Source organism: Staurois parvus, unplaced genomic scaffold (genome assembly GCF_062004578.1).
Source record: "Staurois parvus isolate SC_StPar_1 unplaced genomic scaffold, SC_StPar_1.0 ptg000261l, whole genome shotgun sequence".
Taxonomy (NCBI): Eukaryota; Metazoa; Chordata; class Amphibia; order Anura; family Ranidae; genus Staurois; species Staurois parvus.
The window spans coordinates 3,956,256-3,982,286 of NW_028318057.1; the positions used below are offsets into that span (position 1 = coordinate 3,956,256).

The 26,031-nt window shown below is 41.3% G+C and overlaps 1 protein-coding gene and 1 long non-coding RNA gene across 2 annotated transcripts in view; one reads left to right on the forward strand and one right to left on the reverse strand.

Moving 5' to 3' along the window:
• CYB561D1 (cytochrome b561 family member D1) overlaps positions 1-12,380 on the forward strand; it is a 53,105-nt gene extending 40,725 nt beyond the window's left edge. The window contains exon 4 of the mRNA XM_089681184.1: positions 5,092-12,380. Coding sequence (XP_089537310.1) covers positions 5,092-5,595 — 504 coding nt within the window. The 3' untranslated portion in view covers positions 5,596-12,380. The remainder of the gene's footprint in view (positions 1-5,091) is intronic.
• On the reverse strand, positions 944-24,832 carry LOC149459427 (uncharacterized). The gene is made up of 2 exons (XR_016313280.1): positions 24,779-24,832; positions 944-4,861 (listed from the first exon to the last, which is right to left on the reverse strand). It is a non-coding gene; the product is annotated as an uncharacterized LOC149459427 (long non-coding RNA).
• Positions 24,833-26,031: the final 1,199 nt, after the last annotated feature.

Sequence of the window (26,031 nt, forward strand, 5' to 3'; positions counted from 1 at the left end):
GTATGGAGTACTGGCTGTTGGTTTTAGCAGTTAGTAGGTCACTGGTGAGTTTTAGTAGGGCAGTTTCAGTGGAATGTTGTGGACAGAGGCTGGACTGTTCGGGATCAAAAAGGTTGTTGGCAGTGATGTAGCAACTCATATGGTTGTGGACAAAGCATTCAAGAAGCTTGGAGGCAAACGTGAGCAGGGAGAAGGGTTAAGTTATTAGAACAGGTGGAGTTCACTGAGCGTTTGTGCAAGGAGGGAAAGGTGCCGGAGTAAAGGGAGAGGTTGAAGATGTGTGTTAGAGAGTTTAGGATTGAGCAGGAAGGTGGTCACAGTTGTGAGGGGACAGGGTCCATGGGACAGGTGCTGAGGTTGGCCGCAGAAAGTGTTGAGTATGGTGTTGGACCTGGTGTATTGGTTGGAGGAGAAAGCTGGGCGCTGGATATCTCATCACGAGTTGTGTCGATTTTGTTTTTGAAATGATTGGCAATCTGCTGGGCAGTAAGAAAGTTGGTGGGCTTAGGCAGTGGGGCTGAAGTAAGGAATTAAGAGTAGAAAGAAAGTTGATGAGGGTTGGGTTTAGTGAGAGGATTTTGATGAGTGGTGTAGTAGATTTGTTTAGCAGTGTGGAGGCAGGAGTTGTATTTGAATAGCTCAGATTTTTAGAGGGTAAAGTCTTGCAGAAATTTAGTTTTACGCCATGCTTGCTTAAGAACACGGCTGCGTCTCTGAGACTTTTGGCGTCTTCTGTTTGCCAGGGTTGTAGCAAGCGAGACCTGGTTCTGCGTGTAGAAAGACGAGCGAGTGTCCAGGGAGGATGACAATATGTAGTTGTAGGCAAAATATTTAAAATGCTAAGTCTATGACTAGCAACAATTTTCAGGTGCCACATCTATATAATAAACAAAGGAAAAGACAAAAGGGGTGAGATTTTCTAGGCACCACTCAACAACACTGGTATAGTAAAAAATGTGATATTTTTATTTAACAAAGTTAAAAGAGAAATGCATATATAACATACATATGGGCCAATCTACATTGTTTTCTCATCTCAACGTGTTTCAGCACTTATAGAGCCTTCAACAGCAGGGAAAGATATGGTCTGAAACATAAGTGCATATAGATAAATGCCACATACACTATATTGGGCAGCGCAGTGGCTAAATGGTTAGCACTTCCACCTGGCAGTACTAGGGTTGTTGGTTCGAATCCCAACCACTGCACCACTTGCCTGGAGTTTGCATGTTCTCCCTGTGCCTGCGTGGGTTTCCTCTGGGTACTCTGGTTTCCTCCCACACCCCAAAGACATGCTGGTAGGTTAATTGGATCCTGTCTAAATTGGCCCTAATATGTGTATGTATGTGAGTTAGGGACTTTAGATTGTACGCCCTTTGAGGGTTAGGGACTGATGTGAATGTACAATATATATGTAAATTGACGGTGCTATATAAGTACCTGTAATAAATAAATATTGCCAAAAGTATTGGGACACCCCTCCAAATCATTGGAATCAGGTGTTCAAATCAGCTCCATGGCCCCAGGTGCTTAAAATCAAGCACCTAAGCATGCATACTGCTTCTGCGAACATTTGTGAAAGAATGGGTCGCTCTCAGGAGCTCAGTGAATTCAAGTGTGGTACCATGATAGGTTACCACCTGTACTATAAGTCCATCCTTGAAATTTCCTTGCTACTAAATATTCCACAGTCAACTGTTAATGGTATTATAACAAAGTGGAAGCAACTGGGAACAACAGCAAATCAGCCGCGAAGTGGTAGGTCACATAAAATGACAGAGCGGAGTTAGCACATGCTAAAGTGCAAAGATATCGCCAGCTGTCTGCAGAGTCCATAGCTAAAGACCTCCAAAGTTCTTGTGGCCTTCATATTAGCACAGCAGTGCATGGAGAGTTTCATAGAATGGGTTTCCATGGCCGAGGAGCTGCGTCAAAGCCTTACTTCTCCAAACGTCTGAAACAGTGGTGTAAAGCACACCGCCACTGGACTCTAAACCAGTGGAGACATGTTCTCTGGAGTGACAAATTACGCTTCTCTGTCTGGCAATCTGATGGATACGTCTGGGTTTGGCAGTTGCCAGGAGAATGGTACTTGCCTGACTGCATTGTGTCAAGTTGTATAGGTTGGTGGAGGAGGGATTATAGTGTAGGATTGTTTTACAGGGGTTGGGCCTGGCCCCTTAGTTCCAGTGAAGGGAACTCTTAAAGCGTCAATATACCAAGACATTTTGGACCATTTCATGCCCCCAACTTTGTGGGAACAGTTTGGGGATGGCCCCTTCCTGTTCCAATGTGACTCTGCAACAGTGCACAAAGCAAGGTGCATAAAGACATGGATGAGAAAGTTTGGGGTGGAAGAACTTGACTGGCCTGCACAGAGTCCTGACCTCACCTTTGGGATGAATTGGAGTGGAGACTGCAAGCCAGGCCTTCTTGTCCGACATCAGTGCCTGACCTCACAAATGCGCTTATGGAAGAATGGTCAAACATTCCCATAGACACACGCCTAAACCTTGTGGGCAGCCTTTCCAGAAAAGTTGAAGCTGTTATAGCTGCAAAGGGTGGGCCAACTCAATATTGAACCCTACAAACTAAGACTGGGATGCCATTAAGGTTCATGTGTGTGTAAAGGCAGGCGTCCCAATACTTTTGGCAATATAGTGTATACATATGAGAATGTGGCCACTAAGATCATAAAGGCTACTTATACATACTCAAAGTAATACAATATAAAAGCACAAAGAGAGATGCATGTCCTATACAGAGAACCTCCAACGGGATCAGGTGAAGTGCAAGGAGGATGAACCCATTATCATGGCATAAAAAGACAGAAGCCCTGACAGGAAAAAATACTGAGCACTTAAGCCCGAACAGTAGACCATGGATCCTAGGATTAAATAAAATTATATATAATTGTACTAATTACCTGCCAAGGTTAAGGCATCAAAATGTAGGGCTTTATAGATCGCCCAGGTGGTCCCAACAGATCGATGGTGATAATAGTACTGCACGCACCAAAGGCAAACCACTTAGCAAGGTCCCAAGGAATGCACAAGAAATAAACCCATTGTCATGGAAAACACAAGGACCTAATGATTTATTATCAAAAACAATACTCATTGAACATAGGTTATTAACCACTTTAAGACCACCCTATAGCAGTTTAACTTCTACAGGGCGGCCCGCCTGTGCAAAATCATGAGTTTATATAGGTGGTTTTGCAGTTCCGTCTTAGGGGGAGTGCGCGGCAGCTTGCTTCTGCTTTCTGCTTCTGTTTTCTTAGTAACCACGCCACCTAGTGTATACTAAGCACATAGCTAGGCACCCAGTTAACCCTTTGATCACCCTAGATGTTAACCCCTTCCCAACCAGTGTCATTCGTACAGTGATCAGTGCATATTTGTAGCACTGATCACTGTATTAGTGTCGCTGGTTCTCAAAAAGTCAGTGTAAAAATGTCCACTGCAATAATGCAGTCCTTCTATTAAGTCGCTAATCACCGCCGTTACTAGTATAAAATGTTTAAAAAATCCAGTATATGTCCCGTAGTTTGTAGACACTATAACTTTTGCGCAAACGAATCAATATACACTTATTGGGATTTTTTTTTTACCAAAAATATGTGGCAGAGTACATTTTGGCTTAAATTTACGAAGAAATTAGATTTGTATTTTTTTTAATTGGATATGTTTTTATACTAGAAAATAGGAAATATTGTTTTTTTTCCAAGTTGTCGGGTTTTTTTTTGTTTACATCGCAAAAAGTCATTTATGTACAGCATTGCATGAACGCACAATTGTTAGTTAATGTATCTCTGTATCGCAAAAAATGGCCTGGTCAGGTAGGGGGTAAATCTTCCAGAGGGTATGTGGGTAACTAAGTGCGGCACAGAGAGAGAATTCTATATGGTTTCTATTTACTACCTTCCAGAGTTAAAAAAATCAAGGTGTGTGGCTTCCCGGACCTGCTCGATGGTCCCAAACAGATCCATGGTAAGGACAGCAGTGAGTACACCAAAAACAGACTCCTTAATAAAGCCCCAACAGAATAAGATGCTTCAAATCAACCAATTACCATCATCCAGTAACTCTCTCATTAAGGCCATTAGGGTAACCAGAAAGGGAAGGTCTCCTATAGGGGGGAACTACCCCCTAGGTCTTCCCCGCCCACCCAATTTGATCATGGGGTGCCATGTGAGTGGCCCAAGCATTCGGCTACTTCTATCACCATGAGTGGCGAACAAAGGGTGACAGCGTCAGAGATGGATGTGCACGGCCATGTTGGATCAGGGCAGGGCGCCAGCTCACCAACAAGCCGCCATGCAATAGCCTTGAGAGAAGCAAATCCCCACCAGGCAGCGATGTTGTTTGCCATGGGGAAAAGAAACATGGACAACAAAAAAGCCCCCGTTATCCAAACTGGAAACAGCAGCCATGCGTGCTGGGCACTCAGCCAATCATTTTCAGTTCTGACAACAATAAAAATCTAAAAAGTTCTAACATGCTGTATCCGGTATTCAATTTTTAGCTGGAGCTGGAGCATTCTTAAGCTAACATGGAAATATCAAACCATGCATTATTTGTATTTAACCTAAAGAAATCTGTGTTTTTCCTCATTTTTTTCTGGTCTACACTGTTGTGTGCCGTTCTGGAGGTGAACTAGTCATACCAGTAACCCTTTTTCCAGGTATCTCCCAGAACAGCACCGACATCCTTACTTTCTCCTGTTACTGCTTTGAGTTGTAAGTGGTTCTTTTGTATGCACTGAGAGTAAGAAGGAAGAGCCTTTTAAGCTTGTTTGTGCTTTCTTTCGAAGCCAAGTAGAGACCAGGTGTACAGGGTTACATTTCAGATTGGCTGCCCTGGAAAAAAAAAAAAAAAAACAGACAAAGGTTATAAAAATAAAGCTATATTTAGAGCAGATGAACTGTGTAATGTTCTGCACTTAGAATCCCTTTCCGGTGATTTCACATATGAAAAACAGCCTGCAGGTCTTTCTTACTCATTGGTTCAGGCGTTGTGTGGTAAAAAAAAATACTGATCTTGACATGAATGTCATTCATTATTACATTTATCTTTTTTTCTTTTATAGTATTGCCTCTGTATGACAGAAGCTGTGTTGCTGTTATCCCCAGAGACTTCACCTCTCTGCCCTCTGTCTCGCAAGACTAAGACTCGACTTCATTGGCTCCTACAGCTGTGTGTACCTATCTTGGCAGGAACAGGAATATCCTTTATAGTATGCAGTAAAAACCGCAGTGAACAGCCACACTTAACCTCATGGCACAGCATTCTTGGTCTAATTACCTTGATAGCCACATGTTGTCAGGCTGTGTGTGGGTTTGGCCTACTTTGTCCACGGTTGGCTCAAGTGACTGCAGTATCTCGTCTCAAGCTGTACCATGCCACTTGTGGCCTTTTGGTATACCTACTTGCAACAACCACTGTTCTTCTAGGTTTGTATTCAAACTGGTTTCAGGCTCAAATAAAGGGGCCCGCGTGGTATGTTTGCCTTTTCTTGCCTCTTTATCCTGCATTAGTGATAATGAACCAAGTGCTGGATATATACTTACCAAAGAGGAAAAGTCAAACATGAATGCTCCTGCAACCCAAAATGTTATTGATAATAGCAAACACAAGATCAAGTATAATCTGTTACGCTTTGATATTAATTTCTTCCCTATTTCCTTCATATACAGTTTATTGCTACAATACTGTAAAATTTGGGATTGCCCGAATAAGTAAGAATGTTTGGATTTGTCGTTTAAAATTGACACTTAAATACACAGATGAAACTGTTAAATAGATGGTGAAATACATATGATGAAGATATTTTATCTGCCTTCGCAATTGTATTTCTCTCCATTCAATTCTGGAATTTACACAACCCTGCTAGACAGGGGACCTAATTTTTAGATAGTTAAATACAACTTACTGATTTTGTGCCTTCCAGCCTGTTACTGGGCTGTAAAAGTAGAAGCTGAAGACTGATTAGCCTATCTCTCTATCACGATCGCTTCTTCAGCATGTCCTTGTTAGCACTTATTAGCAAAAAAGCACCACAGCACTAATTGTCTGCTTATGCGGCTCCTTCCTCTACCACTTTGAATTCTGCTGTACAGGGAGCATAAAAAGTTAAGTTGAATAAAGGTACTTTCTGTACACTGCTTGAATTGTATAAAATATGTATTACATACACTATATTGCCAAAAGTATTGGGATGCCTGCCTTTACATGCACATGAACTTTAATGGCATCCCAGTCTTAGTCCATAGGGTTCAAAATTGAGTTGGCCCACCCTTTGCAGCTATAACAGCTTCTGGGAAGGCTGTCCACAAGGTTTAGGCGTGTGTCTATGGGAATGTTTGACCATTCTTCCAGAAGCACATTTGTGAGGTCAAGCACTGATGTCAGACAGGAAGGCCTGGCTCATGGTCTCTGCTCTAATTCATCCCAAAGGTGTCCTATCTGGTTGAGGTCAGGACTCTGTGCCAGCCAGTCAAGTTTCTCCACTCCAAACTCGCTCATCCATGTCTTTATGGAGCTTTCCTTGAGCACTGGTGGAACAGGAAGGGGCCATCCTCAAACTGTTCCCACAAAGTTGGGAGCATCAAATTGTCCAAAATATCTTGGTATGCTGATGACTTAACAGTTCCCTTCACTGGAACTAAGGGGCCAAGCCCAAACTTTAATAAACAACCCTACACCATAATCCCCCCTTCACCAAATATTACACCTGGCACAATGGTCCTTTGGTTTGCCAGACAGAGAAGCATGACTCGTCACTCCAGAGAACACGTCTGCACTGCTCAGTCCAGTGGTGGCGTGCTTTACACCACTGCATATGATGCTTTGCATTGCGCTTGGTGATGTGAGGCTTGGAACCCCATTCCATGAAGCTCTCTATGCACTGTTGTGCTAATCTGCAGGCCACAAAAAGTTTGGAGGTCTTTAGCTATTGACTCTGCAGACAGTTGGCGACTTTTGCGCACTGTGTGCTTCAGCATGCGCTGACCCTGCTCTGTCGTTTTACGTGGCCTACCACTTTGTGGCTGGGCTGCTGTTGCTACCAATTGCTTCCACTTTATTATAATACCACTAACAGTTGACCGTAGAATATGTAGTAGCAAGGAAATTTCACAGATGGGCTATTGCACAGGTGGCAACCTATTATGATACCACGCTTGAATTCACTGAGTTCCTGAGAACGAACCATTCTTTCACAAATGTTTACAGAAGCAGTCTGCACACCTAGGTGCTTGATTTTATACACCTGTGGCCATGGAGGTGATTGGAAAACTTGAATCCAATGATTTGGAGGGGTGTCCCAATACTTTTGGCAATGTAGTGTATTATTGAATACAGAGCTGCATTCATGTGCACTTTTTATATCTATCGTAAAGTGTTACTAAACCCAGGACCCTGCATTCACTATATCTGGCCTCCCACAGTACAAACAACATGGAAATGAAATTATTTTAGTAAATATAAACTGCTAAATACCTTTTCTCATCAGCAGTTAGAACAGTCTTGTCACTTCTATCAGTGTCCAGCAGAGTACTGGTTAAAGCTTGCAGGAGGAGTTTTCATTCTCCCCCAATTGTCATATGCGGCTGCAGGACCCCTGACCCTCTGTCTGGACAGTGCTGATTGGCTCTGTGCTGATCACATGCACTCTCCCAAGAAAAAAGAAACTATCAATACACACAAAACTGAGCATGTGCAGCTTGCCCCCAAAGGCTCTGTTCTATCAACAGATGGATTGGGGACTATGGAAGAAGGGGAGGATCAAACAGCCTTTTTACGCAATGCAGAGGATTAACACCTTAGATTCCACAGTGAGTATAACAAGCATGCTTTACTGCATATACAGATTGATGTTACTGTTGTGGGTTAAGTAACACTTTAAGATCAGCTTTAACAGCTCCCATCTTCCTTTTATGACCATTTTTTTAAATCCATACTCCAGTGTGCTTTGCTTTTTTATTTTATTTGTGGTTTTAGTAGATCTTATGTTATGTATTTTAATTTTATGTTTGTGTCTTAAATATATTGCACTGAATGTGAACAAGGATACCTGAGTAATGTCTATAATGAATGTAGGGTCAATATTAATGTTTCGTTAAAGTACTGTCTTGTGTCTTTTTGTAAGAAGGCGTTCATCTTGTCCATCTGAGATTGATACAGTCATAGGTGATACCGAAATATCAAGTTAATCTATAGGAATGAGATCATTATGACCAGATCTAGTTCATAATCATTGGATCAAGAAAATTGTATTTATAAAGACAGAAAGCAAGCTCTGTAGATGTTGTTCAGCAGGCAGTCTATGGAAGGTAGAAATCATTTATCCAAAATTGAAGATGTTAACTACAGCGGGATATTGCCAGTGCCAGATGTGCCTGCCCAGTGCATGTTCAGTAATCATGATTGTGCATGTTTACAGAAATATCTTTGAACATTTTGTTCTTCTGACCACCATCTCATGTTGATAGTTTAACTCTTGTTTCTCTCCTAAATTTATCTGATTAAGCACCTAAAGTGACTCTGTAAGAAATACTGTAAATGGAGGCTGCTATTGTTGATTGTTGCCTGGCTGTCATGTTAAAGGAGACCTTTCCACCCCAAACTTAAACATTTGTGGAGCATGCAGCTCTGCATTCTTACCCCTAGGCCCGGTTGACATATCGCATAGCAGGGATAAGAGTTCCCTCTAGCAATTTCCGAAACACAGTTTTCCCAAAATTCTGCATGTCGCATAGGGCCAGCCTATTCACTTGAATGGGCTACCCTATGCATATTTGTCACTTGAAAAGAAACTCCTGCTCATTGTTGGGCGACAAGCTTCACATCATTGTTAAAGGCACGTTTGCCTGTGATAGTTGCAGCATAATTGCATTGCATTTGGGGTGTCCTAGACTGATAATGGCACCCAAACACCTATCGTGCACTTTACAGCGATTGCTACGCGATTTGGAACCATATAAAGAATTGCGGCGATTGTGCCCAAGATTACTAATCACAAAGTGTGAATGTGGCCTTAGTGATCCTAGAGTCCTTATCTCCCCCCACCCACTTCCCGGTTTCCCTGAGGCACTAGTGATGTAGCCAGGGCCTCACAGATACACCCTGGAAAGGCCACACAAACTTTTCAGCAGACAAGTGTAATGCTGTATGACAAATGCGCAAGTTGAGAATTTCTGACCAGGATGGGGTTGGTAGGGTAGAGCAGAGTGCAGACACTGGTAAACAGGCACAAGAATGAGGCTGTATATGCTACTAGCTCCTAGTTTTTGTAAATAGTTTGTTAGGTTTTTTTTAAGAAAGGTGTGGGGGGAGGGGCTCTTTAATGCTGTGACTTTATACTTGTTCCAGGTCAGTGACTATGAAAGTGTTAGAGATATGGAGTTCTGATATTTTTGTGATATCATTGTTCCAGGTCTGGGATTCAAAATTATGAAGCCAGGAAATTAGCATTTGCAACAGAGGACCAGCAATGCCAACCCCCATTCTTTTCTTTGACAGAGTTGCTTAATATTACAGTGTTCATCACTGTTTGGACATGGATATTATTGCACACCTACTGGCAACTTTATATAGTTCTTTTACATATTTTTTAAAAAGTCAAGTTAGTAGCAGTCATCTTAAATTATCAGAATATATGTTTTTTTGGGGTTTTTTTTTTTTTCTTTAACTGTCATAACTACATGGTCTACAGATTGTGCAATTTCTCTAAGCAATGAATCCTATAACTGTATTTTTTTTTTTTTAATTGTTTTTTAAATTTCTTTGTTTTAATTATTTAAAGTGAGATGTATAGAATATATGAAAAGCACCAAGATGTGTACAAATTTGACACTTTGTAAAATTTCTGATATTGCATTATGTTACACCAGGGAAAGGCAACCTTGAAGAGGTGGAGATCTACTTAAACATTAGGAGATCAAAGGTCTCTTAAGAAGGCGACCTAGCAAGGCTCCATTAACAAGTAGGGAAGAGTTAAAGAATTCAGGAGTCCGTATAAAGTAGCACAAAGTTTAGAGGTCAGTAGTATTTAATGCAGAATGCAGGTGGTTAGGCATAAGTAACACAGAATGTAGAGGTCAAGAAACTAAGTAATGCAGAAGGCAAGAGTCAGTAATATGTAAAGCAGAGTTCATACCGTGGCCCCTTGTGTGTATGACCTGCAGCATATCTGTGTGTACCCTAATATGCTCTATGTACCCAGCTGCCAGTATCCCCCTGTGCCTGCTATCCCTAGTACGGCACATAAATGCCCATCACTCATCTGTTGCTCCTCTCTACACAATTTGCTATAGGCACCACACTTGAGACACAATGGCATACTCAAGGAAAGATAGGCATGTCTGCTGGTTAGGCTTGTGTGTCGCAGGACGAAAGGGTGGGGAGTTGCTATGGACATTCTCAGGAGCTGGTAGAACATCTGAAATCCAAAAATCCATGCTAGTCCCAGGTCAGAACTTTAACTAGGATATATGATAGGATTAGGATATATTAGACAGCAGTGTTATCTTCGATCATTTAGACTGCATGTTGTTCTGTCACTTTTATAATTTACAAGGCAGTTAAAGGCTTAAATAAGGAAATAACACACCTCTAAATCATGTGATGACACAGTGCTTGCTGCCTAGGTGGAGATTCCACCTTTGTCTACCCTTAAGTGTATGGGAAGTTCTCACCCCTCCTCAGTCCTTCCTGGAGCTGGCTAGGTCAAGTTTGGCCTTATCCAGCTGCTCATATACAGGGTGAGCAGGGTCTAGTTGTAAGGGTGAATAGGGGTCTACACACAGAACAGCCATCATGGCTTTTCAGTGTGTCTTTGCCATGATATTCTCATGTGCAAATTTTGCTGCTGCTCAGCAACCCTGAATGCTACAAGGAGGGGGCAGAAAAAGATAGGCAGGTCTCCTGGCTTAGGTCTGCATGCTTCAGAGTGAGTGAATGGGGTGTTGATATGGACATGCTCCAGACCTGGTGGAATGGCAGAGCTGGTTATGAACTATTAGTCAAATATCTACGATTTACAAGTTGTCGACCCCTGTGTTACACACTATATTAGGCCTGAAATCCTGCCTTACCTTTAGTCTTGCACAGTTGTACAGGCTCCTTTCCTGTACTGTAAATGCTTACTTTGATTTCACTGCACAATGTGAGCTTCATACAGTGTGCATTATAAGCTGCAGCAAGTCAGAGCTAATCTTATTACTGGGGTGGAGGACATCCATCATCATCTAGCTTTCTCCTCCCTAGCTTGAGGCCTCATGCATACCGATGTTTTTTTAAATTCCCCTAGAAGCCTCCTCCTGGCAGCAGCGTCTTTGCCAAAAAAAAAAACACCTGGCACTTGTCAACGTATGCACTGTGTTTTCCCGTGTCAAGCATTTTAGACATTAATTTCATTGGCCAGAATAAATAACCCAGGCCCTGGTTTTCTTTGCTGGCTCTAACGTCACAGTGTGTATGGACTCATATAATAACCTTGAGGGGCATTTGGAAGCAGTGAAAATAATGCCCGACATGCCTAAGAGCGGCAGTAAAAATGCCCTGTGTGCATGAGGCCTTACTGTGCCTGATTCGCCCCCTTCAATTTTTGTATTATAGCCCTTTCAGTAATGAGGGCTCAGCAGCACATGTGAGCTCTACCTAAAGTAAATGCAGTTTAGCTAGGAACACCAACTTCTTCAGACTGACATTTGCCCGCAAGGACATTTTGATGATTGTGTAACTCCTCCCAAGAGTCAACACACTACTTGCATCAAAGCTGAGAGTTCTTGAGAGGAGTACAAGAAGCTATGTACAGCACCCTACCTGGAGGATCTGGCATTGAACAAGAACCCAGTGAAAAAAATCACTGTTTTAGATTTTTTTTTTTTTTTTATCGTGTTGATTGGGGAAAGAAGTCATAGTAGGCAAAATATAAGCAGATTAAACTTCAACTTCAGGTATAATGAAAGCCCTGTTAAGTTAGTTTTATGTGTATATATTTTATACACTGACTTCTATGCAACAGAATGGCATTTTTAAGCAGTTCTTTGTTCTCACTGACAAAACTGTATACACACGGTCAAGTCTCAGAGAGAAGTACATATATATATACTGTATGTATAATCAGGCACACATTCTCAGATGTAACTTACTGTATGTCTTTAAAGCTCAGGGATATTGCACTTTGTGTGCACATTGGTGTGTGATCCTGAAAAGTGATGTTTTTTGGAGTGTAAATAAAGCTACGTTATATATTGTCTGTCTGGTACGGGTATTTCATATTTATTGATGTCTGTCACTAGCATTTTTGTTAATCATGTATTTGAGTTTGTGTTGGCAACAAAATAAAACTCTGTTAATAAATTCCATTCCTTATGCTTGTGTATTTGTTTGTGTCTTTATGTTCTGAGATGGAGATAACATGTCTGGCAGTCCATGAAATTTTATGTTTTTATAGGCAAAATGAAGATATACATTTATATTTATTGTACTATGATTAGCAACCCTCTACACAACCAAAACAGAAACACCAAAGCTGAAAATATTATAACATAATAGGACACTTTCTGTCTTAGAAAATAATCAGTATTTAATCTACAGAATAAAAGTTCTTTAAATTCAAAAACAATTCTCAGATCTAATTAAAAAAACACATTATTACTGCTGTACAAATTTTAGTTAAAATGATTGTAAGCTCTTATTTTTTTAAATCACAAACAGGTTTATACTAGCCTTTCTCTGTGCAATAGAATTGCACAGAGCGACCCGAACCTCCTCTTCTCTCTCCCCTGCCTGTTCTCCTGGCTCCTGTGTCCATAGACACAGAGAGAATGGCACAGCACCCCCCCCCCCTCTTTATTTCCTGTGAGAGCAGAAAGAGTCGCTACAGTCGGACACAGTGCTGGATCGAGCAAGGGCTCGGGTAAGTATAAGGTGGTGAGGGGGGCATACTGTTACCTGACATTTTTCATGCATGCATTAATTAAACATTATTAGGCATTAGAACTACTTTAGGTGGCAATTACCTTTTAACAGGGCCTGAAATCCTAACTATAATATGGTTTGATTATAATCTTCAGGAAAGATTAACCCCTTCTACCATTAGAAGCACAGACTCAGGGCTGAGGCTTACACATACAGCATGCTGCTGAGTATCCCAGTAGTCAGACATGTCACTCAGAGCAGCACTTGTATTCACCCCCTTTGCAGGGGGGGGAGGGGCAGAGATTGTTTACCTGCAAATAACAACAAAGGGCCAGAAGAGAACTAGGGAAATGAGGAAATAAAATTTTGTTTCCCTAAAACTTGCTTAGCTTACAGGTGAAACTCGAAAAAATTAGAATATCGTGCAAAAGTTTATTTCCGTAATGCAACTTAAAAAGGTAAGACTAATATATGAGATAGACTCATTACATGCAAAGAAAGATAGTTCAAGCCGTGATTTGTCATAATTGTTATGATAATGGTTTACAGATCATAAAAACCCCAAATCCACAATCTCAGAAAATTAGAATATTGTGAAAAGGTGCAATATTCTAGGCTCAAAGTGTCCCACTCTAATCCGCTAATTAAGCCATAACACTTGCAAAGCATTCCTGAGCCTTTAAATGGTCTCTCAGTCTGGTTCAGTAGGAATCACAATCATGGGAAAGACTGCTGACCTGACAGTTGTGCAGAAAACCATCATTGACACCCTCCATAAGGAGGGAAAGCCTCAAAAGGTAATTGCAAAAGAAGTTGGATGTTCCCAAAGTGCTGTATCAAAGCACATTTATAGAAGGTTATGTGGAAGGGAAAAGTGTGGAAGAAAAAGGTGCACAAGCAGCAGGGAAGACCGCAGCCTGGAGAGGATTGTCAAGAAAAGGCCATTCAAAAGTGTTGGGGGCTTTCACAAGGAGTGGACTGAGGCTGGAGTCAGTGCATCAAGAGCCACCACACACAGACATATCCTGGACATGGGCTTCAAATGTTGTATTCCTCTTGTCAAGCCACTCCTGAACAACAAACAACGTCAGAAGCGTCTTACCTGGGCTAAAGAAAAATAGACCTGGTCTGTTTCTCAGTGGTCCAAAGTCCTCTTTTCTGATGAGAGCAACTTTTACATCTCATTTGGAAACCAAGGACCCAGAGTATGGAGGAAGAATGGAGAGGCACACACTGCAAGATGCTTAAAGTCCAGTGTGAAGTTTCCACAGCCGGTGTTGATTTGGGGAGCCATGTCATCTGCTGGTGTTGGTCCACTGTGCTTCATTAAGTCCAGGGTCAACACAGCCGTCTACCAGGAGATTTTGGAGCACTTCATGCTTCCTTCCACAGACGAGCTTTATGGGAATGCTGACTTCATTTTCCAGCAGGACTGGCACCTGCCCACACTGCCAAAAGCACCAAAACCTGGTTCACTGACTGTGGGATTACTGTGCTTGATTGGCCAGCAAACTCGCCTGACCTGAACCCCATAGAGAAAGATGAGCGACATGAGACTGAACAATGCAGAAGAGCTGAAGGCCGCTATTGAAGCATCCTGGTCTTCCATAACACCTCAGCAGTGCCACAGGCTGATAGCTTCCATGCCACGCCGCATTGAGGCAGAAATTGCTGCAAAAGGGGCCCAAACCAAGTACTGAGTACATATGCATGCTTATAACTTTTCAGAGGTCCGATATTGTTCTATTGATTGCATGTAATATTAACATTTTCTGAGATTGTGGATTTGGGGTTTTCATGAGCTATAAGCCATAATCATCACAATTATGACAAATCACGGCTTGAACTATCTTGCTTTGCATGTAATGAGTCTCTCATATATTAGTTTCACCTTTTAAGTTGCATTACTGAAATAAATGAACTTTTGCACGATATTCTAATTTTTCGAGTTTCACCTGTATGTATATATTGCTGACCATCAGATTTTAAGTGCTATATTTTTTTTTACATAACTAGGACAACCCCTTTAATTTTTTTGGGGCATTTTATATCTTAAATGCACTTATGTGAATTAATGTAATTTGGACTTTAAATTTGGTTAAAAACCCATAATAAAAAAAAAATACCAAAAATTTAAAAAATTTGATAAATTTGAAGACAATTTTGCATTTTGTGGCAAATCATGACGTCTAGGAGTTTTTTCAATATTTTATTTGTTTTCAGCACACCAAAATACATGGAAATTAGATGAAAATAATAAAACAGCTTTTTAGTCACAGACCTGTGTTGTTATTTAAATTGTTACTAAACCCAGGACACTGCAGTCACTATATCTGGTCTCCCACAATACACACAACATGGAAATGTAATTATTTTAGTAAATATAAACTGCTAAATACCTTTTCTCATCAGCAGTTAGAGCAGTCTTGTGACTTCAGCAGAGCACTGGTTAAAGCTTGTAAGAGGACATTTCTTTCTGCTCTAGGAGGATGCAAAACCCCTGACCCTCGGTCTGGACAGTGCTGATTGGCTCTGTGCTGATCACATGCACTCTAAGAAAAAAAAGAACCTCTCTAGACTATGGGTTCAGTCTGTCTTATCAGGTGGACATTTGAGCAAGAGGAGGAGCAGAGAAGTCAGGCCTTTTTACTCAATGCAAAGGATTAACCCCTTAGGTTCCACAGTGAGTATAACAGGCATGCTTTACTGCATATACAGACTGATTTTACTGTTCTGGGTTTAGTTTCGATATGCAATTCAAACAGCAAGTCAAAAGCGTGATAACAGTTTAATGCTAATTACTAAAAATGACTAGTAAGACTGCAAAATTAAATTTGATCTTTTTTGGTTAGAGTAGAGGATGTTTAAAGCGTGAATAAGCCTTTGAAAAATGTGTGTATGATAAGCAAATACAACAATTTAACAATCTATAGACCACTTTATAATTTATCAAACTACCGTTGTCGTAATCATACAGTACAGGACAATAGCTAAATATTCACAGACCCTGGGTTATAGATTCCTACCTTTACTTGATTGGATACTGAGTACTCGGTGTTTGGCTAGTGTTGTAAGGTGATGGATCTCTCTTCTTTTTTTTTTTTTTTTTTTTTTATGGAGAAACCACTCGTTTTACCAGTTTTTTTTTTTTTTTTTTATCTTCAGATGCTTCAGTCAACTCTTTCACTGTCTTCTAACACCACAATAGAAGCAATGCATCTGGATCAGTCCAACCTCCGAATACCTTGTAATGTTGCATTGGGCACTGGATCCTGCGTAGGTGCTCACATTGGAACTTTTTGCGATGACTGTAGTCAGCCACAGGGTGCTATAAGGTCCAGGGCTGTGGACTATGTTTGGAATGTATTACACTTTACAGTGTAAACTTTTCAAACTTGGCACTAAAATGCAATCACTCAGACCTGAGTCTCCGGTGGATGAATAGGTGCTACATCACAAGTACATCACTGCTACTTCCACCTAGAGCTCTTATGAGGTACTCAGGCACTCTCCCCCCCCTCTTCACCATGAGGATCTCACTGCAGGATGGTCTACACCCTGGTTGCTGTGTACTCCTTCTGGACATGTTTACCCTATATTCTGCACCCTACTCCTTGAGTACCCCACAGGGGAATACCCACAGCTGTAGCTATGGCAGAAACCAGGTGAAAGGTAGCTATGGCTAAATCTCAGGCAAATATTCTCTGGGCTGAAAGCTTGCATAACACTCAATACTTCTCTTGCATCGGAGCAGGACCTTCAATTAAAAGTAGTCTCTGAAGCCAACTCTAGTCTCATTTCAGGCATGCAACAAGCAGCCTACCTAACAAAGACAGATTTTTCTGCATCTATGTTACAATTCCTCTGACAGCTGTTGGCTTTAATACAGCCATCTTCCTCCAGGGTTCTAGTACACCAAGCCCCTTCTCCAGTCCATCTGTCATGTGCGTCATATCCAGATATGCTAGGCCTAGAAGAGGTGGACATATTGGTGCTACAAAGAGCACCCAGAGGGAGTGTAAGAGGAGACTGCAGAAGATTTATCACCAGCAGACTCCTATACACCTGAGATTGCAGCTGTACCAACATGCGTGCTAAATGGATATTTGTTCATGTGTTCTTTATCAGTTCCTAATTGGGGTGGAGAAGGATTCCTCATTTTATCATCTCCCTATAAATTTAGACCAGCTTATGGGGGAAGTCACAGACAGGGGGTACAGTCACAGATGGGGTATTGTCCTATGTGAGTGCATTTTCTGCTGGAGTGCGAAACAGCAGTTGAACAAAAGCAGGATAACTAAAACAGGAAAAAGCAAAGCACCCCTGGGAAACATCTCCTACAAGTCTGATTCCCACTCCATGTACCTTTTTAATATGCCCTTTCTACTTCTTTTCATATTAGTATCCTCTGTTCTCAAAATCTAATTTCTTTATCCCTCTGCTTGACCCCAAAGCTTATACATATCACCCTCACTTCTACCATCTCCCTACTACTGCTCTTATCACCTCCTGCAAATACTTAACTCACCTGCTGACCCAAACACCAGAATAGGAACTTTCCTCACCCTCCTCCTAACCTCTGGGGATATCTCCCCGAACCCTGGTCCTCCAGTATCTCACCCCCACACCAGGCACCCTTCTTCCTCCATGAATAGCCTCAATCCACTCAATTTAGTGTCAATCCCCATGCTCCTAAAAACCACCCTCCCTTTTTCATGTGTAATCTGGAATGCCCACTCTATATGTAATAAGCTCACCTCTGTCCATGACCTTTTTGTCTTGCACTCCCTTAACCTACTAGCCCTACTAAAACTCACTAATGATTTACTAACTGCTAAAATCAATGGCCACTACTCCATACTCTTACTGCTTGACCTCTCTGTGGCTTTTGATACTATTGACCATCTCCTCAAAAAACTCCACACTCTTGGCCTCTGACACTCTGCTCTCTCCTGGTTCTCCTCCTACCTATCACAGCACTCCTTCTGTGTTACCTATAACTCTGTCTCCTCTCCAATTCCTCTTTCTGTAGGGGTCCCTCAAGGTTCTGTCCTTGGACCCCTTCTCCTCTACATCTATACCTCCTTCCTTGGACACTTGATAATCTCCCATGGCTTCAAGTACCATCTCTATGCTGATGACACACAAATCTATCTTTCTACTCCTCACCGCACCCCTTCAGTCTCCTCTAGCATTACTAACCTACTAAGTGACATATCAACATGAATGTCACTCCACTTCCTCAAACTAAATCTTTCTAAAATGGAGCTCATACTATTCCCTCCAGGCCTTGTCCCCTCCCCTGACTTCTCCATCAAGATAAATAATACAACCATTAGTCCCTTCCCTCATGCCAAGGTACTAGGTGTAATCATGGACTCCCATCCGTCCTTTCTGCCCTAAATCCAATCACTGTCCAAATCTTGTATACTTCACCTCCGCAACATCTCCAAGATACTCCCGTTTTTAACCACTGAAACCACTAAGCAACTTATTCACTCCCTTGTTATCTCACGCCTTGACTATTGTAACTCCCTCCTCATTGGCCTACCTAATCACATGCTATCCCCTTTTCAGTCTATCATGAATGCTGCCGCCAGACTCATCCACAAACCGTACCATATCTGCCATCTCTCTCTGCCAGTCCCTCCACTGGCTTCTCATTGTCCAACAAATAAAATTTAAATATATATAACATATAAAGCTATTTATAAATCTGCCCCAAATTACATCACCAATCTTGTCTCCAAATATCATCCAAATTGTCTCCTCCACTCCTCCCATGACCTCTTGCTCTCTAGATCCCTTGTCTCCTCCTTCCATGCTCATCTCCAGGACTTTGATAGAGCCTAACCCTCTTGTATTGAACTGTATTGTTGCTTTATTGTCTCCCTTTATATTGTAAAGCGCTGAGCAAACTGTTGCCGCTATATAAAACCTGTATAACAATAATAAAATGGATATGCTCGCTTCTGCTATGCACAAAAGCCTTGGCATTGTTGCAGTTGATTCTCCTCCATCTCCCCATGCCCCTTTTTAGATATAAATAGACCTGCAAAATTTATAAAGGCATCCTCTGATCATGTAAAGATAGAATGGGTAATCTGTGATGTTCGGATCACTTCAGAAAGGTTTTCACTCCTCCAAAAATCTTTGCTGAACTCTTATCAAGTGGAAAAAGAGTTCACTAAAAGTGGTCTGTTTTGGTAGTGGATTCAGCCATGTATTATGCAAACATTTCACTGTACAAATCAAAAAAGGTCTTTTATTCAAAGATTCTGCAGACAGGATGTTTGAGACACTCTTAATTCACTCTTTAATCTTGCAAGACCCAGCTCTGAAGCAAGCTGTTGCTGCAATTTCAATATGTCAAATTGCATCTAATTGGATTAGGGCAGTGAACAACCGACATAATCCTGTATTTCTTAAATGAGCAATTATCTTCTGTTATGCTCTTTTGTGTGGATGCCCTAGAACAGTGGTCGGCAAGCCGCGGCTCGCGAGCCACATGCAGCTCTTTACACGCTTTAATGCGGCTCTTGTGTGCCGGGCGCCCGCTCCCCTCCCTCCTCTCGGGCGGCAGGGACTCTGCAGCGTGATCCAAAAAAAAAACAGCCAGGGCAGCGCGCTCAAATGCAATGATTGGCCAGTCTCGCTGCCACTCACATCCTGATAGCCAGTGATTGGCTGTCAGGATGTGTGTAGGCGGGGCAGCGTGACGAACGTGAGAGGAGCTAGGCTCCTCTCACAGTCTGCCCTGAAGACCGGAACGGCGCGGGAACACGGCGAGAGGAACGTGCGGAGCAAAGGTAAGTGAATTGACACAGGGGGGACTTGGCTTACTACTTGCTACTTACTTACTACTACTATATGAGGGATGAATTAATATGGGGGATGAATTACTATAGGGGGGGTGAATTACTATAGGGGGGATGAATTACTATATGGGGGATGAATTACTATGGGGGATGAATTACTATAGGGGGGATGAATTACTATATGGGGGATGAATTACTATGGGGGATGAATTACTATATGGGGGATGAATTACTATATGGGGGATGAATTACTATGGGGGATGAATTACTATAAAAACTTATTGAAACTAAAAACAGTTTCTCGTATTATCTTTAGGCTTATCATCTGCTCCCAAAGTGTTCACAAAGGTCCTAGCACCTCTTCTTTACTCTTTTCAGGACTCTGGGCATCGAGGCCACAGGTTATTCTGAAGACCTTTTCCTTCCAGCTATCTGCACATGTACAAAGGACAAATTGGATACGCCAGGCTTTTGGTTGAGTGATCAACTTCCAAAAATCTGCTCTCCAGCCTTTTTTTCTTCTCCAGGTGGGTCCTAGTCACATCCCAAGCAAAGCCTTTACTTCCAGAGAAGAAAATTCTCTCTCGCAGAGCTTCCGTTTTGAGAATTAAAATCAAGGAGACATCCCCCAATGAGATTCTCCATGAGAGTTCTAGGCCTTATGGTAGCCACCTGTAAGGCAGTACCAATATCCCAATTTCTTTTGAGACCTCTCTAACATAATGACTTGGAACACACATGCTCCTTCTCTTACCCTACCTATGCGCCTGTCCAGCCAAACAAGGAATTCCTAATTTGCGAACACACAAAATATATTCTCATGGGCAATAAGTTTATAAAACTAAAACCTATGTGGTTCACAGCCAAAGTTAAAACCGCTATAAATATTAAGAAAAGAGCATTTAAAAATGTAAAGCTGCAGGAACACTATCATCGTTTAAAAGTTACAAAGAATATGACACAATATGTAAAAACGAAATGAAGGTCATGAAGATTACAGACGAATGATAGGCTGCAAAATAGAGTAGAACTAACCCCAAAAAATGCTTCCAATATATTAACAATAAAAAGGTTTGGTCTGTGCATATAGCCCCTTTACACAATAATTTAGATTTGGTGACTGGGGACAAACAGAAGGCAAATGTATTAAGTACTTTCTTTAGCTCTGTGTATACAAAAGAGCATGGGAGAGCTTAAAATGTTACTAAACCCAGGATCCTGCATTCACATTATCTGGTCTCCCACAGTAGACACAACATGGAAATGCAATTATTTTATTAAATATAAACTGCTAAATACCTTTTCTTATCAGCAGTTAGAGTAGTCGAATGACTTCAGCTGAGCACTGGTTACAGCTTGTAGGAGGAGTTTTCTCTAGGAGGATGGAAAACCCCTGCCCCTCTGTCTGGATTGTGCTGATTGGACCTGTGCTGATCACATGCACTCTCCCAAGAAAAAAAACACCTCTAGCAATACACACCAAACTGAGCATGTGCATGTGACTATGGATGCAGTCTGTATCAGGTGGTCATTTCAACAAGAGGGGGGGGGGGGCAGAGAAGAAAGGATCAAACAGCCTTTTTAAACAAGGCAGAGGATTAACCCCTTAGGTTCCACAGTAAGTATAACAAGCATGCTGTACTGCATATACAGACTGATTTTACTGTTGTGGGTTTAGTAACACTTTAAGTCCATAATAGGAATAGTATTGACATAGCCCCAGATGAACCATAGTTACATGGTTAATATGGTTAAAAAAAGACACTTGTCCATCCAGTTCAAACAAAATAAAAAAACAACCACACACACACACACACACACACTTAGAAAACCTTAAAATACACTATCCTATTCCAACAGTTGATCCAGAGAAAGGCAAAAAACCCCAATAAAGCACGATCCAATTTGCTCCAGTGGAGGAAAAAAATTCCTTCCTGATCCCCTAAGAGGCAATCAGATATTTCCTAGATCAACTTTACCTATAACTTTTAGTATGCAGTTATATTATGTGCATTTAGGAAGGGATCCAGGCCTTTTTAAAAGCAATCTGCTGAGGTGGCCAGAACCAGCTCTTGAGGGAATCTATTCCACATATTCACAGCTCTTACTGTGAAGAAGCCTTTCCGTATTTGGAGATTAAATCTCTTTTCCTCCAGACGTAAAGAGTACCCCCTTGCCGTTTGTGATGACCTCAGGGTGAATAACTCTACACCGAGTTCACTATATGAACCACTGATGTACAGTATTTATACATGTTGATCATATCCCCCCTTAATCTCCTCTTCTCAGTAGAGAATAAATTTAGTTCAGCTAATCATTCCTCATAGCTGAGCTCATCCATACCTCTTATCAGTTTGGTTGCCCTTCTCTGTACTTTCTCCAGTTCCCCACTGTTCTTTTTGTGAATTGGTGCCAAAAACTAAACTGCATATTCCAGATGAGGTCTTACTAGTGATTTGTACAGGGGCATAATGATGTCTGTGTCTCTCACTCTCTGCAGTCTATACGTCTCTTAATACAAGAAAGGATTTTTCTCACTTTAGAAACCACAGCTTGGCATTGCATGCCATTATTAAGCTTGTGATCTACCAGAACCCCCAGATCCTTCTCCCCCATTGATTCCCCCAGTTGTACCCCCCCTAGTATGTATGATGCATGCATATTCTTAGCCCCCAAGTGCATAACCTTACATTTATCAACATTAAATCTCATTTGCCACATAGTTGCCCAATTAAACAGTGCATTGAGGTTGGCTTGTAAGTTGGAGACATCCTGTAAGGACATTATTCCACTGCACAGCTTGGCATCATCTGCAAAGACTGAAATGGGATTTTTAATCTCAGATCCTATATCGTTTATAAATATATTAAAAAGTAAGGGTCCCAACACTGAACCTTGGGGTACACCAGTGACAACCCTAGACCATTCAGAGTATGAATCATTAACTACTACTCTCTGAATACAGTCTTTAGCCAGTTATCTATCCATCTTTCCAAGCCTGTAGACTTTACATTACACATTAACTGTATGTGGGGAACTTTTTCAAACTCTTGCAAAATCCAAGTATACAGCCACCCCTGCTTAAAATGTTTTTTTTTTCTAGCAAAAACTCATCTATGTTGACTTTTTATTAAGCCCTCCAGTATCTATGTTCACAAGCTCCTACACTGGGCACATGAGCATCAGAACTGGACCATGGAGCAATGGAAGAAGGTTGCCTGGCCTGATGAATCATGGTTTCTTTTACATCATGTTTGTCGCTTACCTGGGGAATAGATAACACCAGGATGCAGTATGAGAAGAAGGCAAGCCGGTGGAGGCAGTGTGATGCTTTGGGAAAATATTCTTCTGGGAAGCCTTGGACCTACCATTTATGAGGATGTTACTTTGACATGTACCACCTACCTAAGCATTGTTGCTGACCAAGTACACCCCTGTATTTCCTGATGTTATTGTCCTCTTTCAGCAGGATACTGCACCCTGCCACACTGCAAAAATGGTTCAAGAATAGTTTGAGGAACACAAATACGAGTCTGAGTTGTTGACTTACCTTCCAAATTCTCCAGATCTCAATCCACTGAGCATCTGTGGAACGTGCTGGAAAACCATGTCGATCCATGAAGGATTCACCTCACAACTTACAGAAGTTAAAGGATCTGCTACTGACAGCTTGGTGCCAGATACCACCGCATACCTTTTGGAGACCTAGTGGCATCCATACTGCGATGGGTCAGTGCTGTTTTGGCAGCCAAAGGGGAGCCTGCTCAATATTAGGTGAGCCTGCTCAATATTAGGTGGGTCATCATTATGTTATGGCTGATCAGTATATTTATTCCATAATTAGCAAAAGGGGTCCAAACCCCTTTCTTAATTAGGAGTGATCTGCTCCATGTTTTGCCTATGACAGACACAGCACTGAGAGCAGCTGGCACTGCATGCTCAACCCTTCTGCCTGCTCAGCTGAGATCAGGAGGGAGGAGGATTGTTAACCCTGCTAGCTCTGCTTGTGCATTTTAATCACTGAAGGGGCAGACAGGCATGCGAGCTGTCTGCTATGGTAATGTGGCTCCAGTTTATTCTTCCCAGTGTGACATTAAAAAAAAACTGGATTTACTGACACTTTGGGAATTGATTTTTTTTCTTTTCATTTTTGTCATGTTCAAGAAATTTTGCATTGTTTACACCTTCCTGTAGACACAACAGGAAATGAGATGGGATCTCTATAAAGTGAGGTAAATCTCTACTAGATAGTGGTCAATTGAAAAAGTATCCCCATTGGAAGATTTGAAACCTATTGTTCTGGTGATAACTCAACAGTGTTGGATTTTCCCTCACTTTCAGTCCCAGCTTCTGTGGTCACCAGTACAAATAGAGAGTGTAATAGGGACACAGACAGCAATAAAAATCTGTCAGGCTTTAACCCTTCCCAATTCTATCATAAACTGAAGAAAAAATGTCTTTAGATACACTTCAATTACATATTATTAGCATGGCTGTGCAAAAAGATGATCAATGGTCTTGAATACCTTAGCACTACAAATCCTAGTTCGCTCCAAATGTGCGTTGCACGCAATGTAAGTTGCATAATAGTATTGTTATTATTTGGTGATTGGTTGTAACTGGTGGAGCAGAACATATGCAAGGTATAGGCTACTACACAATGGTTTTCCTCCTCGAAAGGCTGTCAGTCACTTGAAGACATGCGAATCCTGTTGGCAACTTAATACAACTGTGGTATTTGGCACCTTATCAGGAAGTACAGGAAAGGGGATGGTGGGGGTAGATATTCTGTGTATCACACAAGCTTCAGGAGAGGCATGGTTAATCATATTACCCAAGACCAGTCCTAATAAAACCTGAATGTATTTAGGCAGGTGAATCTTTTAATAGTTAAAAAAAAAGTTAAAAAAATACTTGGGCATCTCCGGATTAAAAAAAAATTAATTAAAAAGAAAAATCTTTGGTATGTGTTTAGTTGAAAAGTAGAAGACTTTGGTTTACTTATATTTGTAAGACTTGGATCAAGCTTACCTGGCCCTGGTTTCCCTGCTGGAGTGATCAATAGTTGAGAAATGTCACTGACCTAGAACAGATACAATTTCTGGTTTAATGCTTTAAAAAGAAAGGTAGGCATTAAAGCCAGGCAACTAGCATATTGAGAAGGAAGGGTGTTGTTGGTAGGTACAGAAATCATATTTGAAAATCTCTGACCAGGACAGTGGACAATAACAAAATAGATTTGGTAAAATAAGGAAAAATAAATACTTCTGATGTTATTATTATTACAGGTACTTATATTATGGAACTTATGTTATAGAACACTTTTTCCTGGAGAAGTGTTTCATTAATGTACAAAATACACCATGCAATATTCTGAGATTATTGCCATCAGAAGAAGTAGACTAATCCTAGCTATAATGACAGAGCAGTGCGATAGTTTACCTATTTCCATTTTCATGAATTCAGGACTTTATTGTGGAATTCCCCAAAAATTGGAAACATAACCACCCCCACTTGACCATCAAGCTCAATATGTGTACTATGTGTGCCCCAGGATTTCTTCTTGATTAAATCACCTACAGTATGGGCAGCACAGTGGCTAAATGGTTAGCACTTCCACCTGGCAGCACTAGGGTCGTTGGTTCCTATCCCAACCACGGCACCGCCTGACTGAAGTTTGCATGTTCTCCCTGTGCCTATGTGGGTTTCCTCCAGGTACTCCAGTTTCCTGCCACACAGTCAGGGATCTTAGATTGTACACTGACATTTATCCGCAGGCTTCAATCATAAATAATTTTAGCATCCACACAACTGTCAGAAATAATCCCTGTCATATGTCTAACAGGTATGAAATGTCATTCTCTACTTATTTGCTGCGAACGTCAGTTCCATTTAGTGGCCATAATGTGTTTTTTTTTCCCCAGTTGCAGTATTCCAGGAAAATATTGCATTATGGCCACTAGATGGAGATGATGCTCACAGGGAATAAAAAGAAAACAAAATGATGAGGATTATTTGGGACAGTTTTGCAAATGCTGGGACATTCCTACAAGGATTTTTTAAATATAATTGACCTCTTGGATTCTCAAAGCAATGATACATGCACATTTCTGGTCTGTTTTAAATCCAGTTAACCTCCCTAGCTGTCTGATTATGTCAGTATTTCTGTGCTCAAAGCGGTACATTGTTTCAATGAAGATATGTTGTTTTTTTATTGTAGGCCTGTAATTCTTAGGAATAACTCACTGAAATCTGTCCGAACAAGAGTCTAGTAAACATCCTGG